Source organism: Gaeumannomyces tritici (genome assembly GCF_000145635.1).
Source record: "Gaeumannomyces tritici R3-111a-1 unplaced genomic scaffold supercont2.10, whole genome shotgun sequence".
NCBI classification, from domain to species: Eukaryota; Fungi; Ascomycota; class Sordariomycetes; order Magnaporthales; family Magnaporthaceae; genus Gaeumannomyces; species Gaeumannomyces tritici.
Genome location: NW_008804554.1, coordinates 486,175 through 500,424, shown reverse-complemented (window position 1 = coordinate 500,424; position 14,250 = coordinate 486,175). Strand labels below are relative to the sequence as shown.

Genomic DNA, 14,250 nt, shown 5'->3' with positions numbered 1-14,250 from the left:
GGAAAGTCGATGGCCTCAAAAAGTCTTTTATTGACACAAGACACACTCAAAAGGTAGCACGCAGCCGATCCCTGGCCAGCCAGCGTGCTTACCAGCTAGAAACAGCAAAAAGAGCGCCTCTCCCGCCTGTACGGATTTTTCCCATCCGTTTATGTGATGCAGAAAAAAAAAGAAACGAGATCGATGCCACCGTTTCCCCTCCCATATACCTTGTACAATGAAGACCCTTCCCTCCCGTCGGATCTGGGACCTCACCATGTCATGTCGTCTTGGACGGAACACTTCCACGCCGACACATCTCCATGCCTGTCCCCCTATGCTACCCAAACATGGGTACCGGGTGAGCAGGCAGCATACCCTCCCCCAAGCTCGAGCTCCCGTGGCTAGCAGCGTCGTATAGCTGCGCCACAGAACAAGCGCCCTCCTTTCCTTCCCCTTGCTCTTGCAGCCGCCAATAGCAAGGTGTTCGGTATGTGCTGTAGCAAAACACGTCGATTGCCATCCTTACAGCTTGGAACAGCGGGCATGACAGACAGGGTCGTGTACAGGAGTAAGGACGACAAAACGTCTCAAACAACCCACAAGCCACACCAGCCCACTCTGCCCCCGTACAGCCCAGCGAGCCTTGCCGTCAGTACGGCAGCTCGTCGTAGTTTATACGCCCGGGGTCCATCTTGAGCTTGTTCCGCATCCGGTGGTCACCCTGCTGTTTTCACAAAAACCAAAAAAAGCATTAACATGACTGCTCCCAAAATCCTCATCCCTCGTCCCTCTCTCCACACAGCTCCACCCACCCTAGAAGAGAAAGGGAATAAAAAAAAGCAGTGTTCACCATACCTCAGCCTTCCGCTTGCCCAGCACGGGCTCTGGCGTGCCGCGCGCATGCCTGCCCATGACTCCGCCGCCGCCGCCGGCGTCGCCGCCCGTCACCTCGCTGTGGCACGAGGCGTGGAACACGCGGTCGGGCCCGACGCGCGCGGCGTCGGTCCAGACCCAGTCCTGGGCCTCCTCGAGCCACTGCATCACGAACTTCTCCTGGCAGATGGGGCAGACGGTGTTTGTGGTGCCGACGTCGGGCACCCGGATCCAGCGCGCGCCGCCACCACCGCCGCCGCCAGCCTTCTTCTTGTTGTTGTTGCCTCCGGCATCGCCTCCCGCGCCGTCGGCCGCCTCGTCGGCAACGGCCCCACCACCACCACCCTGGAGCCCGTTGGCGCCGCCGGCGTCGGTGTGGTCCGTGTCCATGGTCTCGCGCGACGAGATCCAATCCTTCTCGTCGACGTAGAAGCTGCGGTGGTGGCCCTTCTTCTCGGCCTCGGCGAGCCGCTGGTGCACCCGGAAGTGCCAGTCCATGTGCGCCGTCTTCATGGCCTTGCCCTTGGCGTCGTTCCTGAACCGGCGCCCGCACTGCGTGCATGGCTTGCCGAGGTCCTCGTGCAGAGTTGCGATGAGGTAGAGGCGTGGGCTGTGTCGGTGCGCGGGGAGCATCGTGCGGTTAGTTGGTTGAACATGACATACATACACCAAGGTTAACAATATATCAGGAGATACTCACCGCTTCAATGACTGACTGTTCAGAGAAATGTCTCCGAGGGCCTCGTTGAACACAGGCCCCGTCGTCGAAATGACGCCGGGCAGGGTCATGCCGAGAGAGACCGGAGTCGGCGCAATCACTGGAACGGCAGCAACACCCACGGGTCCAGCCGGCACCGGAGTAGGCGGGAGCAGGCCCGAGGAGCGCAGCATGGCCATCAGCGCCATGGGGTCTGCCGCGGCGGGAGGTGCCGGTGCACCCGCTGGTGCCACAGCCGGTGGTGGCGGTCGGAGAATAGCAGCCAGGCCGGCCGGGAGCGCGGGCGTGACCCCAGGCTGCGGCGGTGGTGGTGGTGGCGGCGCTGCTGCTGCTGCTCCTCCCTGCTGCGGCGTTGCCGTCTGGCGGCCGGCGGCCAACAGCGCGGCCAGCGCTCCCTTGCCTAGCAGCGCGTCCAACGAGAGCGGCACGGCCGGGGGCGCCGATGCCGGGGGTGCTACTGGGGCGGCGACCGGGGGCGTGTGGGTGCTGTAGCGGGCATAGTCTGGTGCTGCCGCTGGAGGGTACTGCTGCTGCTGGGGCGCGTGGGCCGCATGAGAGCCGGCCCTGTTCTTTACGGACAGTTCATCAACCTGATTCTTGACAAGCACTAGCTGATCCCTCGGCAGGCTCCCCTGCTGCAGTATCACTTGCAGGTCCAACAGCGCCTTGAGTTTTGTCTGCAACACAGCGTCATACGGGTTCCTCGCAATATCCATCCTTGTTGCCGACACCAGCTGCGTGATATCATTGTTCAAGGCATCTATGCTTACACCGTCATGCGCCGGCGGCCCATATGGAAGCGCTGCCGGTGCGGACGGCGGTGGCTGGTGGGACAGTATCGGCATTCCCTGTATTTACGGAGATGACAAGTAGGCCGGCAAGAACCCGTTAGCTCATTCTGCTCCATCTCACAGGCGGGGAACAGGCCCAGCCAAGAGGCGCAAGTAGGGGTAGGAACGGAGAGAGGAGAGGGAGCCCGAGGGTCCTACCTGAGGGTTGTGATGCGCGGGAAACCCCTGCATCAATGGGGGTTCTGACGGCCTGCCGTTGGGTCCGCTAGGAGGAGGAGCAAACGCGTGGCCGTAAGGGTTCCGAGGCCCGCCAGGGGGCGTCGGGGTCTCGCGGTATGGGCCGTTGGGCGGTGGTCTGCCGCGGCCGCCGGTGAGGAGTTGCTGCTGGCTGCGCATCTGCTCCTGCTGGGCCTGCAGGGCCGATGTCCTCGCCTTTATGAGCGCGTTCTCGATCGGGCGGACCGTGTCGGGCGGGAACACGGGTCTGGTGTCCAGCGAGCCGGGTACGGGCTCCTTCCACGTCTTGAGCATCTCGTCCATCTTGCGCCGCGTACCATTGTCGACCGAGGCGTAGGCCTCCATGAAGGTCTGGTAGAGCTTCCGGCCGAAGAAGAGTGTGTAGGGCGTTCCGACGTTTTTCACGATCGAGTCCAGGAGATAGAGGGCCGGCAATTTTCTCGGGGCGACCACCTAGATGAAGGGCTTGTTCAGCAGGTCATTCTCATCAAGACATAAAAACCAAAGCGCCTCGAGTCTTGGCCATGAAACATGTCCCGCGGGAGCCTGTGGGCTAAATGCCCAGCACACTGGCTATAACAGACACTCGGGCCATCTAAGCGGGAAAAAACCTACTTGTTTAATGTGGTCTATCAGAACCTCGGCAATGGCGTGTGCCGCCTCTGTGTTTTCGCGCGCTATCAGAGTCAGGTTGCTGATCTCAACCCTCGAGTTCATGGTCAGTCCATCCAGCGCATCGCGGTAGTCCTCGGCCACCGCCGCCGCATGATCCTCCTCTGACATGGTCGTGACGAGACAAGAAAGGGACTAGAGAGAAAAAGAAGACCGCTGTGGCTGCGCTTTGTTGTCGTAGCACGCGGGGAAGAGGAGCTGCCTGGGCAGGCAGACTCCTGAGCGGCGACGTGATGTGACGATGTTGGTTGCCGTTATTCCTCTCCCTTGGTCGGTCTCAAAAATGATCAAGAATGTGGGCGTGGGGTAAGATTATGATAGTGAATCAGCCGGCAAATCAGAGGCTGGTTCTGCGCGGATGGGCGTTTGCAACTTGACGCGCCAGACAAAAGCGAAGGAAAAGTGCAGCGGCAGAAGCAGCAGCGCAGCGGCAGGATGTTCTATCAATGTCCAACTGCTAAAAGCCCTTCCCTTTCACTCCCCTTTCCCACGGTTCGCGCAATCTCTCTTATTTCTTTGCAGCCCTCTTTTCTTGCGCGAGTGATTCTTGTTTTTTTCTTATCTCGCCCCCTCCTCTGCCCTCCCTCGGTACAGGTTATCCCAACACTGGAACAGTGTCCGTCTGGCGAGAGAGCAGGCAAAAAGAGGCCCCGAACGATGAGCGCGCCGCTCCACCGTCTAACCGAGGTCCAAGAAGCGCCCAGCTGGCCCAGACACAAACCACGCAACGAGCTGTTGTGAGTCGAGGGGAACGCAGGGATTGGAACAGGACGGATCGACAGGCTGTCTACGCCGGGCGGGTTGCAAACGGGGCGAACAGGGTGTGGGAAACAGTTGGGAGCGCTGCTGTCGGGATCGGAGGCCGACAAACCGCGCGCGACGGGAATGGGAAATCGATTGTCGTCACAAACGTCGCAACAGCTGAGAATTATACTTAAGTAAGCGTCAAAGAGGTCGCGGAGGTGAGGAATGGTGTGAGCGACAAGCTCAGTGAGCGCGACGTGTCGTCTGGGCTTGTCGATGACTGCGGTTTCAAGGGAGAGCAAAAAAGGAAGTCGTCAGACGCGCGTGAAGTGGGTAGAAAAAGAGTGGCTCCGCCTGAGCGAGCTCCGGCTCGGAACCAAGGCGGCCCAGCCGCAACCGTCTGGGCTCACTCAATTGTGGCGTTGAGGGGCGGGAATGGTGGCTGGCCGGATGAGCTCTGACTTTGGGTTGGCTCACATGGGTTAGCTCAGCCCCTGGCATCACGTGGTGCTTGAGGGGGAGCTACGGCAGAAAAACGAAACAACCACCGACAAAAACCAACAAAAAGACAAAAATAACAATCGCACCATATCATCTCTGATGAATCTCTCTCGCCGGGAATTGAACCCGGGTCTCGAGCGTGACAAGCTCGCATACTGACCACTATACTACGAAAGATGGGGAATGATTGGCTGATTCGTGGAGACGGAGGCGACGAGAGGGCCTTATGACACATGCCGCGGTCCACGCTGGTGGCAGGAAGCTGTAACTTGGGAGGGCCTTTGGGTCACGGACAGAATCGACCTGCTTGGGGAGGCAATGTGCGATTAAGACTTGGATTGACAGCAAAACCATCGAACACGGTCACGATGGCAAGGCAAGGCAAGGTATAAGGGTGCGCGTAGCTTCATTTCATCATTAATTCCATTGACAAAACAAAAAAACTATGTCTCTGCCAAAGACTGGTGGTATATGTCTAGCCTGAAACGACAATACCCAGTGAGCAAAAAGATTCCATCGGGAAAAACTGATGCCAATGATGGGACGAGAAATCCCTCGGGGTATTTTTTGTGCAAGCTCCTTCCGGACGGTTAGAAAAGCCCCATAGAAAAGCCCCATGACAGAAGATATAAGAAAACGCCGTTCCTGAACGCCGGGACAAGACCAGGAAACGAGAAAAGATAGGCGAAAGTTTATAGGCTAGCGCCAAAGAAAATGTGCGGCACCCTAGGTGCCACGTGACTCTTTCCGAGTCGACGTGAGGGGAGTGAGTAACAAGTACATGATTTTAGCCTGCAGCTACTCAGATCCGACCGCCCGGCAGGTTGTCGTAGGGCCCCGAAGGCATGGTGGCGTTGGATGGCAGGGGCGGGGGCTCGGAGAACTGGCTGAGGCGGGACGCTGTGCTGTACCGGGTGTAGCGGTGGTCGTTGCCCGAGTCGCCGCGCTGGTGGCCGCCGCCGCCGCCAAGGCCGTCGTCGAAGTCGGTGCTGCGGTAGAGCGGGTGGACGGTGCTGGCCGCGGCCGGCCTGAAGCCGACGTCCTCCTCCTTGTCGAAGCCGCCGCCGCGCGGGGCCGGGTGCGGCTGCGCGTCGTACCCGCCGCCGCCGCCGCTCGGCTTCTTTACGAAGACTTGCGTCAGCCTCTTGGCCCAGCCGCTCGGCTGCTGGCCGCGGGGCGACGAGCCCTTCTCGTTGCGCACGCTGTAGCTGTTGATGGAGCTGCCGTGGTGCGACGGCGCCGCGTACATGTTCTCGTCGTTGCCCTTGGCCAGGAGGCCGTTGTCGCGGACCATGCGCGCCGAGATGTGGGCGTTGCGGTCCTCGAAGAAGAAGGTGGCCGCGATGTTGATGAACCCAAAGATGATGCTGAGGATGCCCGCGGCCAGGACGGTGCGCCAGAGCGGCATGCCGATGTTGTCGAGGTAGTAGGCCGGCTTCTCCATGTCGGCAAGCGTCAGGCAGCCCATGGCGATCTGGAGGCCGCCGAGGACGAGGAAGCCGGCGCTCTCGCCAAAGGCGGGCCACCGCTGGTCGATAAAGTTCGCCGGCAGGCCCAGCTCCGTCATGAAGAGAAGGATTGTCAAGGCGAAAACGAACAGATGCGTCGCAAAATCGAAGAAATGAAAGCGGCCCGACATGCCCGACGTGACGATCATGATCCAGTGAGCAGCGGCCATGAGGATCAGTGAGCAGATGTTAAGACCCCTGAAGATGTTCAGGATGATCACGCCGTGCCCCTGGATGGCCTTCCTACTGGCAGCCATGTTGACTGGACCTGGCAGATGAGCACTTGGTTTTGAAGGTGGCTTTTTGCTAAGTCCCCCCGAGCCTGATGGCGGCAGAGGTGGAAATGACTGTAGAGATTGAACCGTCTGGCTCGTCTTAGTGGGACTTGGCACAAGTGTGGTTGGCTCAGGTGTGCTTGGCTCAGACGGGCTGGTCTCCTGGATTGCTGGCAAGGTCGGCTGAAACCACGCAACACGGCTTCGGCGAGATTTCTTGTGTGTCTCCTCGGGGAGTCCGGGAGCAGGCTCAGGTCTTCTTGCCTTCTGGGTCTCCGGTCGAGCGGCAGCTGAGCGCGCTCGAGAGGTGGGTTGGAACCACGCGACACAGCGTCGGTGAGACTTCTTGGGGGTCTTCTTGGGGAGTTTGGGAGCAGGGCGTGTTGGGCACTCCGGTACCGGGGAGCCAGGCTCGTCGTCAAAGTGCTCGATGAAGCGAGAAGGTCTCGGCTGGCGCAATGATGATCGCTCTGGTATCGGGGGTGGAGTCGACGGGTCACTGCTGGTGTCCCTGGCCCGGGAAGGGAGTAACTGCATTTCCATATCATTAGACATTGCCAACCTTTCGCCACACACTCGACCTGATCCCCAGGCAAACTTACCGATTTGCGAAAAGGTTGACTAAACCGCCGGCGGTAGCTTTGATGAATATGAAGAGCGGATGTTGGCTTGGAGAGGGCGGAATGAAAGAGGTCGAGGGATAATGAAGAGAGAAAGAAATATATGTAGCAGTTCGTGGTGGCGCCAGGCTCGAAAGAAGCACGTTTCTTTACGTCGTCTATGAGTGGGGTAGACTGGAACAAAGGAAATGATTCAAAGGAACAAAGGGATCGTCTTATTATTGTTGATGGCTTTAATGGGGCTAGAATAGAGGAAATAGAGCGGGCAACAAAAGCACGGGAAGGGGCCGCCTTATCAATGGGGAGGAGGCGGCTACAATACTACACATGGTCCTATTGAGGGATTGGGGCTCTTGCGGGCGAACGTGTGGCGAGCCGCATTGAAACATCCCTGAATAGAAACAAACAGCCGCGAGCCCTACCAAGAAGCATGGGCCGAGATTTCGCTTCCCCACCAAAACGCTTGGTGTCCCCCCTGGAGGGAAGAATGGAGCAACGTCGATCTCTCTTGCTGCCCGGCCAGGTATTCGCGCGTGGTGCGGCCAGCTTTCGTCGTCCAGGGCCACAAAGGGCACTGGGAGCCAATCGACTGGCCTGCGCACCCCTCTCCCGCCCATTCGCGCTTGGGGAGCGCTACCTGTCCGCGAGCAAGGCCAGGGCTTGGAAGATGAAACGGCAGAGCCGGCGGCCGGCGTGGCCCCAGAGAATGAAAAAAAAAAAAAACCTTTTGCCAGGAACAAAAATCCCCATCCTGCTGGTTGGCGCCCGTGTTCCCGCGAGAGAGTAGGGGGAGGGAGGAGGAGGGGGAGGACAGGGTTCGGGACAGGAGCACACGCGCGAGGCAAGCAGGTACCCGCAGCCAGCAGCCGGAGGGTAGCAGCCACGGCGCGCCATCAGGCACCAGAGGTCTGGCGTCGAGACGCCTTTGACACCGGAAGCGCAGGCCGTACCACCGCCCAAGAAGCAAGAGCCCGCATGGAGTGTGGTCGTCCCAGGGCCAGTCGACGAGGCCCAAGGGCTGCAACGTCCAGCGCATAAGCAAGGGTCGGCAGCGGGCAAGCGGGGTTGGGGGGCCCCTGGTGATCGCCAGCTTCGTCAATGAAATCCCTGAGCAAGTCATTTGTGCGCGAACGTGGGGAGGGAAAAGAGTGAGGAACAATGCCATGAATTTCGAACATTGCTGCCCACGCGCCTTCGATTGGATGGTGCTTTCCCAGAGGCCGTTTCAGGCGGATTTAGCCCCCGCCTTTGCGCTGGGAAGCCACTGGCTCACAGGGCCCGTGCCCCGCTAAAACCACTGGGTGCCGGGGCCCGTCCCGCGCTTCGAGGCGGACCTGGCTTGGGTGTCAGTGCCAAATCGACCCCGTGTCTGCTTGACTGGATGGGATGAGCTGCTGTTCAAATGAAGTTGACATGGCGGTTTCTCGGACGGAAAAGCTCAAGGGATTGGCTACGACTGACATGAGTGTATTCTGTGGTGCTGTGGTGCTGTAGTTGTCGAGTTAATTTGACTCCGCGGTTGTCTGCTTTCACCTCACTTTGCCATCAAATCTCGGCCAAAAGCGTCCACGCTCCTTCCAGGATTCTTGGTAGTGTCATGTCACGACCTTCAAAACGACCGTCACCCGCCAAACGCACTTGCAAATTTGTCAGATGTCCTAGCCCCGAGACATCAACGCGGGCCGGGTAGAGTGACTACAGTTGTATCGAGCTGCCTTTAGAAACGTGCACGAGAGGGAAGTTAGGGGTTGGAAATGTTACTTTTTTCCCCCCAAGTTATTTTCTTTTCGTGCGTTTGTTCTACCCCTCAACCCGGCTTCCTAGCCCGCCGAGAGCCGATGAGACAGAAAAGCAATGGTCACCAACAACGGTCATGGCGACCTCAGATCGCCAAGGTGAAGAAAACAGACCGGCCAAGACGGAGAAGGCTGTACGCGTGCGACATTCCACCTTAACCGCGCGCGCTTATCGAATTTCGCGCGCGGCAGCGGCAGCGGCAGTACGGCTGAGCAGTGGACCCACTAATGATTTTAAACGCGCGATCGATCCCGTCAGCGCAGCCGCGGTGGGGGGTGGGTTTGGTCCAGAACCGCGTGGAATTTCTCAGGCACAGCCACATCCCAATCAACGATTCCCACCTGACCTTGCCGAGAGGCCGCCTATTCTCAGCCAACCATTAAATTCGAGACGGGGCCTTCTCTGCCTTTCCTCTCACTTGTCCTCCCACGCCCCCCTCAATCTTCGCAACCGCCCGTCACTCACTACGAACATCCGACAAGCGCCCGGTCCTTTTTTTGGGTCCTGTTTTTTTTTTGTTCTTTCCCGGCTTGTTGTTCTTTTCCTTTTCCTTGTTTTATTCGCTGCCACTCTCCACTTAAACCCAGTAATCAAACAGACCGACATTATGGCCAGGGGAAACCAGAGGGACAAGGCTCGGGAGAAGAACCTCAAGGAGCAGGCCAAGAAGGTACGTAATCAGTCGGGCCCCCAGATCCTGTGGGCGCCTCTCGTCGCCAACTCTCCCCACTGTCGGCCCGGAAGCGCTTCTGGGCGTCGCGTCCTTTGTCCTGCAGCGGATCCACAAGTCTCGGAAGCCGTGGTTCGCGCTCAGGGTGACGGCTTGGACGCCCTTTGCCAGCCACGGAGCACCTCGACGACGCCCCTTGGGTGTCATCCATGACCACCTCAATGCAGCATCACTAACTGTCGCCCACCCTTGGGCTCCCCCCTCTGTACAGAAGGCGGGCAACGGCAAGAGCGGCAGCGAGATGGCCCGCGACAAGGAGAAGGTCGCCGAGATGATGCGCCTGAAGCAGGTTGCTGGTGCGTTGGGACATGAAGATCCCCTTGGCTTCTAATCTCTCCTGGTGCTCTTCCTCATGATCGCTAACTTGTCCTCTCCTTCAAAACAGCCGACGCCAAGAAGAAGGAGACGGCCAAATAGGCCGGCGTCGCCCAGCCCGACAACGATACCGATGGCGACTCGCCCTTCATCCGCGGCCGCGTTTGCGATTTAACGATACGACGACCCGACTTGCACTGCAAGGCTGCATACACAATGTGTTTTTGAATTATCTGGGGATTTTGGGAGTGAATAGGTGAAGAGAGGGGGTGTTTGGGGGGAAGGGAGCGTCGCGTATTATTTCAACTAGCTTTGTGTTCATCATGCATCTATTGGCCCCCCTCTATCCCAATGGCGCTAACAAGGAGTTAACCCCCATGAACTTTTTCAAACATGGGTTTCTTGATTTTGACGTCGCTTTTTTGCGTTGTGTTTGGACGTGATTGGAGCCTAGAGTGGCAATGACACATCGTGTATATCTCGACAAAAGAAGTGTACTGGTTCCATTCCCAAAGAATGCCCGCATGCCGCATACACATCCTTTCATCGTCCTGCGAGGATACGGGCAAGCACAAAGAAACTGCGATGACCCAACATGGGCGCCAGGTAACAATCGCGAGCCTCCCGGTATGCAGTGTCCCCCGGCAGATACCTGACAACCTACCTTGCCGATTCGCATGCACGCGCAATCACATGCGTCACAAGCGACGACGATGGCAACCAACAGCGCAAACAAGGCTGATCCCGTCACGTCAGGGGTGGTGGCGGTTCCGTGACATTGGCCAGGTCACGTGGCCCCGACGCAACCATCCATCACATCACCCCCGAGTTGCGACGGACAAGAATAGAGCCTTGGGAGCCAGGCAACGCTCCGCCGCCACCGCCACTGCAACCCATCGAGATGCAAAACCTTTGGCTGCTTGCTGGCGGCTGCCCCCCAGTACCCGATTGGATCCGCAGCTCGAGTAATGGCCAAAACCACCCCGACAAAGGACGCCTATTTAAAACAGCACATATTGGGTTCCACGCCTGCTATAGCAAGGGGGAAAAGAACAGCTGTTTAGTTGAAACCAGCCAACATCTCTTTTTTATGTTTTTATTTTTTGGTTTTAACACAAAGAAAGTATTCATTTATTAAGGTCATCCAGGGATACGAACCCTTCGGGTGTGTTTAGGAGTTCCTCGCCCCATTACCCAAAAGAAGAGTGTGGTTTGCGGAAGAAGAAGGGAGGAAATGAAAACAGAAAAAAAAAAAACATCTAGCCAAAAGGGTATTTTTGGTTCTCTTGGAGCCCCAAGGGAAGCGAAGAAAAAAAGGCGTTATGGTATGGTGAGTCTAGTACAACATTCAAGATAAACAAGGTATAAACTCGCCCTCCGAGACCCCGCGTGCCATAAATGTGGTCATTCATCAATACAAAAGGAGTTGTAAAAGCCGTATTGGTCTTAAATACCCATCATGGCAGCAGGTACGGAGCCTAGTTTTCAACGAGGGGTGGTAGAGTTAGCACCAGCCGCTTGTGTAAAGCCTTCGCCTGTGGATTCCTTCCGTTGTCGAGCCAGGGAAGGGATCGCTACTGGAGGATGGGGAGGAGAGAGCACTAACCAGGCATGCCACCGAAAGCGCCCAGGCCTTGGGCGGCGACGGCAGGGAAGGAACCGGCACCGCAGATGACGGTGCACTGGCACGAGCCGTCAGGGAGCGTCTGGCCGGCGCCGCGCTGAGGACCGCTGCCGGCGACAGCACCGGCGGCGGGCGCGGGAGGAAGTGCGGAGCCAGCGCCGGCGGCGGGAGCAGCGGCGGGCGGGGGAGCGGCGGCACCAGCACCGGGAGCAGCAGCGCCGCCGGTGATGGCAGTGTTCTTGCCCTTGCCCTTCTGCTTGATGGCCAGAGACTGGAAGTTGGCGTGGGTCTTGGCGGCGGTGGGGTTGATGGAGAAGACCATGCCGTTACCGCAGTGGTTGCCCTGGCGGCAGAAGAACCAAAGCGGGGTCTCAACCATGACCTGCATCGCAACCTGGGGAGGCGGGTTCATGGTGTTGTTGGCGTTGGTCTGGAAGCCAGAGTCCATGCCACCAGCAAGGGGGTCGCAAGGGGTGTCGAAGGCAGACTGGGTAGCGGTGTGGTTCTGGCTCAGGAAGGTGAAGACAACCATGTCGCCGATGGCGGCCTTGAGCTCCTGGGGCTCGAAAGACAGACCCTTGGGGCCACCGACGGTAACCTGGTGAGTAGCTTGGGCACCGGGGGGTGCGGCGGCCGGCGGCGGCGGCGCGACGGCACCGCCCTCAGTGGGAGGCGCAGGCGGGGTGGCAGCAGGCGGCGGCGCCGTACCACCACCACCACCTCCTCCGACCGTTTTGGTCACGGTGACAGTCGACTGCTCGTTGATCCTGGTGGTCGCGACACCGCCACCGCCGTTGACCCAGATGATGATGACATCGGTCTTGGTGGCACCACCGGCCGTGAGACCGGCACCAGACATGCCGAGCTTGATAAGCTCAGCAGCGCCGTTGGGCAGCTCGGCCATGGGAATCATCTGGGACTTGAGATGTCCGTCACGCTTGACCTCACGGGCCTTGACCGGGTAGACGTTGTGGGCGGCCTTGGCCAGGACCTGGGTGGCAAAGCCCAGAGCGAATGCTGAAGAGAACTTCATCTTGGCTGTATGTGTTTCTTCGGTTCTGTTTTTTTTTTGTCCGGAGGATTATGAAATCGACGATCGAGCCGATTTCGAGAGTGTCCTGCCTCCTTTTTATTGGTGATGCTTCTTCCAAAAACTGTAAACAGTAGGGCTCGTGGGTTTGCGGCGGGATATCGTATCTGGATGGCGAGTGCCTGCTCGTGGAGAATCGAAATTATAAATGAAGGACGGCGAGAAGGATACTAAACCGAATGAGTGTCCGGGTAGCAACAACAACTACAGCTTGGAAGAGATGGGGGAGGAGGAGGGAAAAGAGGACGGACGAAAGGCAGGTCGGCCGGGCATGGGAGTGACTTAAATCGAGTGTGCATGAAGATCCCAAAACTCGCTCCCTTCTCCATCCGAGCAGGGGATGTGAGAGCAGAGGCAAGGGTGGGAAAACGGAAAGAGGACGGCTCGCCTTTGCCTGGCCTGCCCCCACCCGCTGCCGAGTCGGGGTCGCCTATCCCGTAGGTAGGCAGCAGGGGACCGTTCACTTTAGGCCGCCTTCTCGGTGGGTGCCTCCCTCTCTCTCCCTCTCTGGGCTGGGTGCTGAATATTTCGAAACGGGGGGAGCAGCCCTAGTTCGGGCTGGGCAGGGTGCCGCGCGCGGGTGGAAACGCGCGCCCAGGTACGAGCACTACTCTGTCTGTGGCAGGGCTCCTCGCCGGCGCTGGCAGCGTCCGAGATTCCAGTGAGACGGAGCGGGTGGGCTCTGGGGCTGAGGGCCCAGGAGCTGTGGCAACCCACGGCCGCCGCCAAGCACGGTCCCATCTTGCTTCTTCTTTTGTTCCTGCATCCTCTTGCCTCGCAGATGGTTGCTAGCAGCACACCCTCCCTAGGCAGAGCCGGGGGAGCCTAGGCAACGGATGTGCTGGAAAAGGGCAGCAGAAGCAGACCCAAGGGGAGGGGGATCGCAGCGGCTCTTCCTGGTGCGTGGTTGGGTGGGGCGGCAGCGGAGGTTAGGGGTTGTGGCAGATTCGTCTCGGATTGTCGCTCGCGTGTTTGGCACTGGGCCCGAAATGGAATAGCGGAACCCCGGTTTTGGCGCTCAGGCCGCAGAAGTAGCCGCTACCATTGACGGTTGACGTCGCCCTCGGTTGAGGTCTGCAGCGCTAGAGAACCAAACGACACAAATCTGCTAGTGATTCGTCTCGCATTTAGCACTATTTTGACAGTGAGGCTCCAACTACGAGGCTTGGGTCACGGCGCCAGTCGCCCACGAAACTGGCAGTGGGCATGATCCAACGGTCTTCAGATCATCAAAGACCCCGTCACCAACTCAATCGAACAGGCTCGCAACAGAAATGCAAATATTGCCTACTGCTTTGTTGCCACCGCTCGCTTTGACCTTGGCGGGAAATTCCTGTCCCATCCAAACTGGAGATCTCAAATTAAAGTTGGGGCCACCCCTGACGCTTCGAAGCGAGCCCAGTGCCCCTGCCGGGCGGGGTGCCGTTCCAGGTTCAGAGCCGCAGAGGGCTGCTGGCCCTTGATTGGTGGCGCACAACGCCAGCCTCCCTCTCCCCCATTTCGCAGCCCTTCCACCTCCCTGCCGGCCGAGCTGCCGTTTTCTCTGTTGCGACAGGGTGAGCAGGTATCAAGCACACCTTGGGCCCGAAAAAAAAAAAAACCATAGAATGAATAAAAATGCAGATCGACACGATTGGTGGACAGGGTACGCAGGCAAGGACCACGACTGGGACAGGGGACGGTGATGTCACCCACGTTTCGGCCCGACGTTTGTCGGTGGGAATGGAGGTGTTTGGTGCCACGCGCGCTCATGGGGCCCAGTGCCCAGCTCGT

General features: G+C 58.7%; 4 protein-coding genes and 1 non-coding gene across 5 annotated transcripts; 1 reads left to right on the top strand and 4 right to left on the bottom strand.

The window, feature by feature from the left end:
- Positions 1-10: 10 nt before the first annotated feature.
- GGTG_13006 (hypothetical protein) lies at positions 11-4,362 on the bottom strand. The gene is made up of 5 exons (XM_009230908.1): positions 3,217-4,362; positions 2,563-3,054; positions 1,556-2,421; positions 838-1,465; positions 11-706 (listed from the first exon to the last, which is right to left on the bottom strand). The coding sequence occupies exons 1-5, from the start codon at positions 3,382-3,384 to the stop codon at positions 632-634; spliced, it is 2,229 nt and encodes a 742-aa protein (XP_009229172.1). The 5' UTR covers positions 3,385-4,362; the 3' UTR covers positions 11-631.
- Positions 4,363-4,623: 261 nt separating this feature from the next.
- On the bottom strand, positions 4,624-4,695 carry GGTG_20257. Its single transcript has one exon. It is a non-coding gene; the product is annotated as a tRNA-Asp (tRNA).
- A 205-nt stretch (positions 4,696-4,900) lies between these two features.
- Positions 4,901-7,455, bottom strand: GGTG_13005 (hypothetical protein). The gene is made up of 2 exons (XM_009230907.1): positions 6,904-7,455; positions 4,901-6,832 (listed from the first exon to the last, which is right to left on the bottom strand). Exon 2 carries the CDS (start codon positions 6,281-6,283, stop codon positions 5,321-5,323), a length of 963 nt encoding a protein of 320 aa, XP_009229171.1. The 5' UTR covers positions 6,284-6,832; positions 6,904-7,455; the 3' UTR covers positions 4,901-5,320.
- A 1,613-nt stretch (positions 7,456-9,068) lies between these two features.
- On the top strand, positions 9,069-10,330 carry GGTG_13004 (hypothetical protein). The gene is made up of 3 exons (XM_009230906.1): positions 9,069-9,388; positions 9,660-9,744; positions 9,834-10,330. Exons 1-3 carry the CDS (start codon positions 9,326-9,328, stop codon positions 9,863-9,865), a joined length of 180 nt encoding a protein of 59 aa, XP_009229170.1. The 5' UTR covers positions 9,069-9,325; the 3' UTR covers positions 9,866-10,330.
- A 442-nt stretch (positions 10,331-10,772) lies between these two features.
- GGTG_13003 (hypothetical protein) lies at positions 10,773-13,374 on the bottom strand. The gene is made up of 2 exons (XM_009230905.1): positions 11,370-13,374; positions 10,773-11,241 (listed from the first exon to the last, which is right to left on the bottom strand). The coding sequence occupies exons 1-2, from the start codon at positions 12,418-12,420 to the stop codon at positions 11,210-11,212; spliced, it is 1,083 nt and encodes a 360-aa protein (XP_009229169.1). The 5' UTR covers positions 12,421-13,374; the 3' UTR covers positions 10,773-11,209.
- Positions 13,375-14,250: the final 876 nt, after the last annotated feature.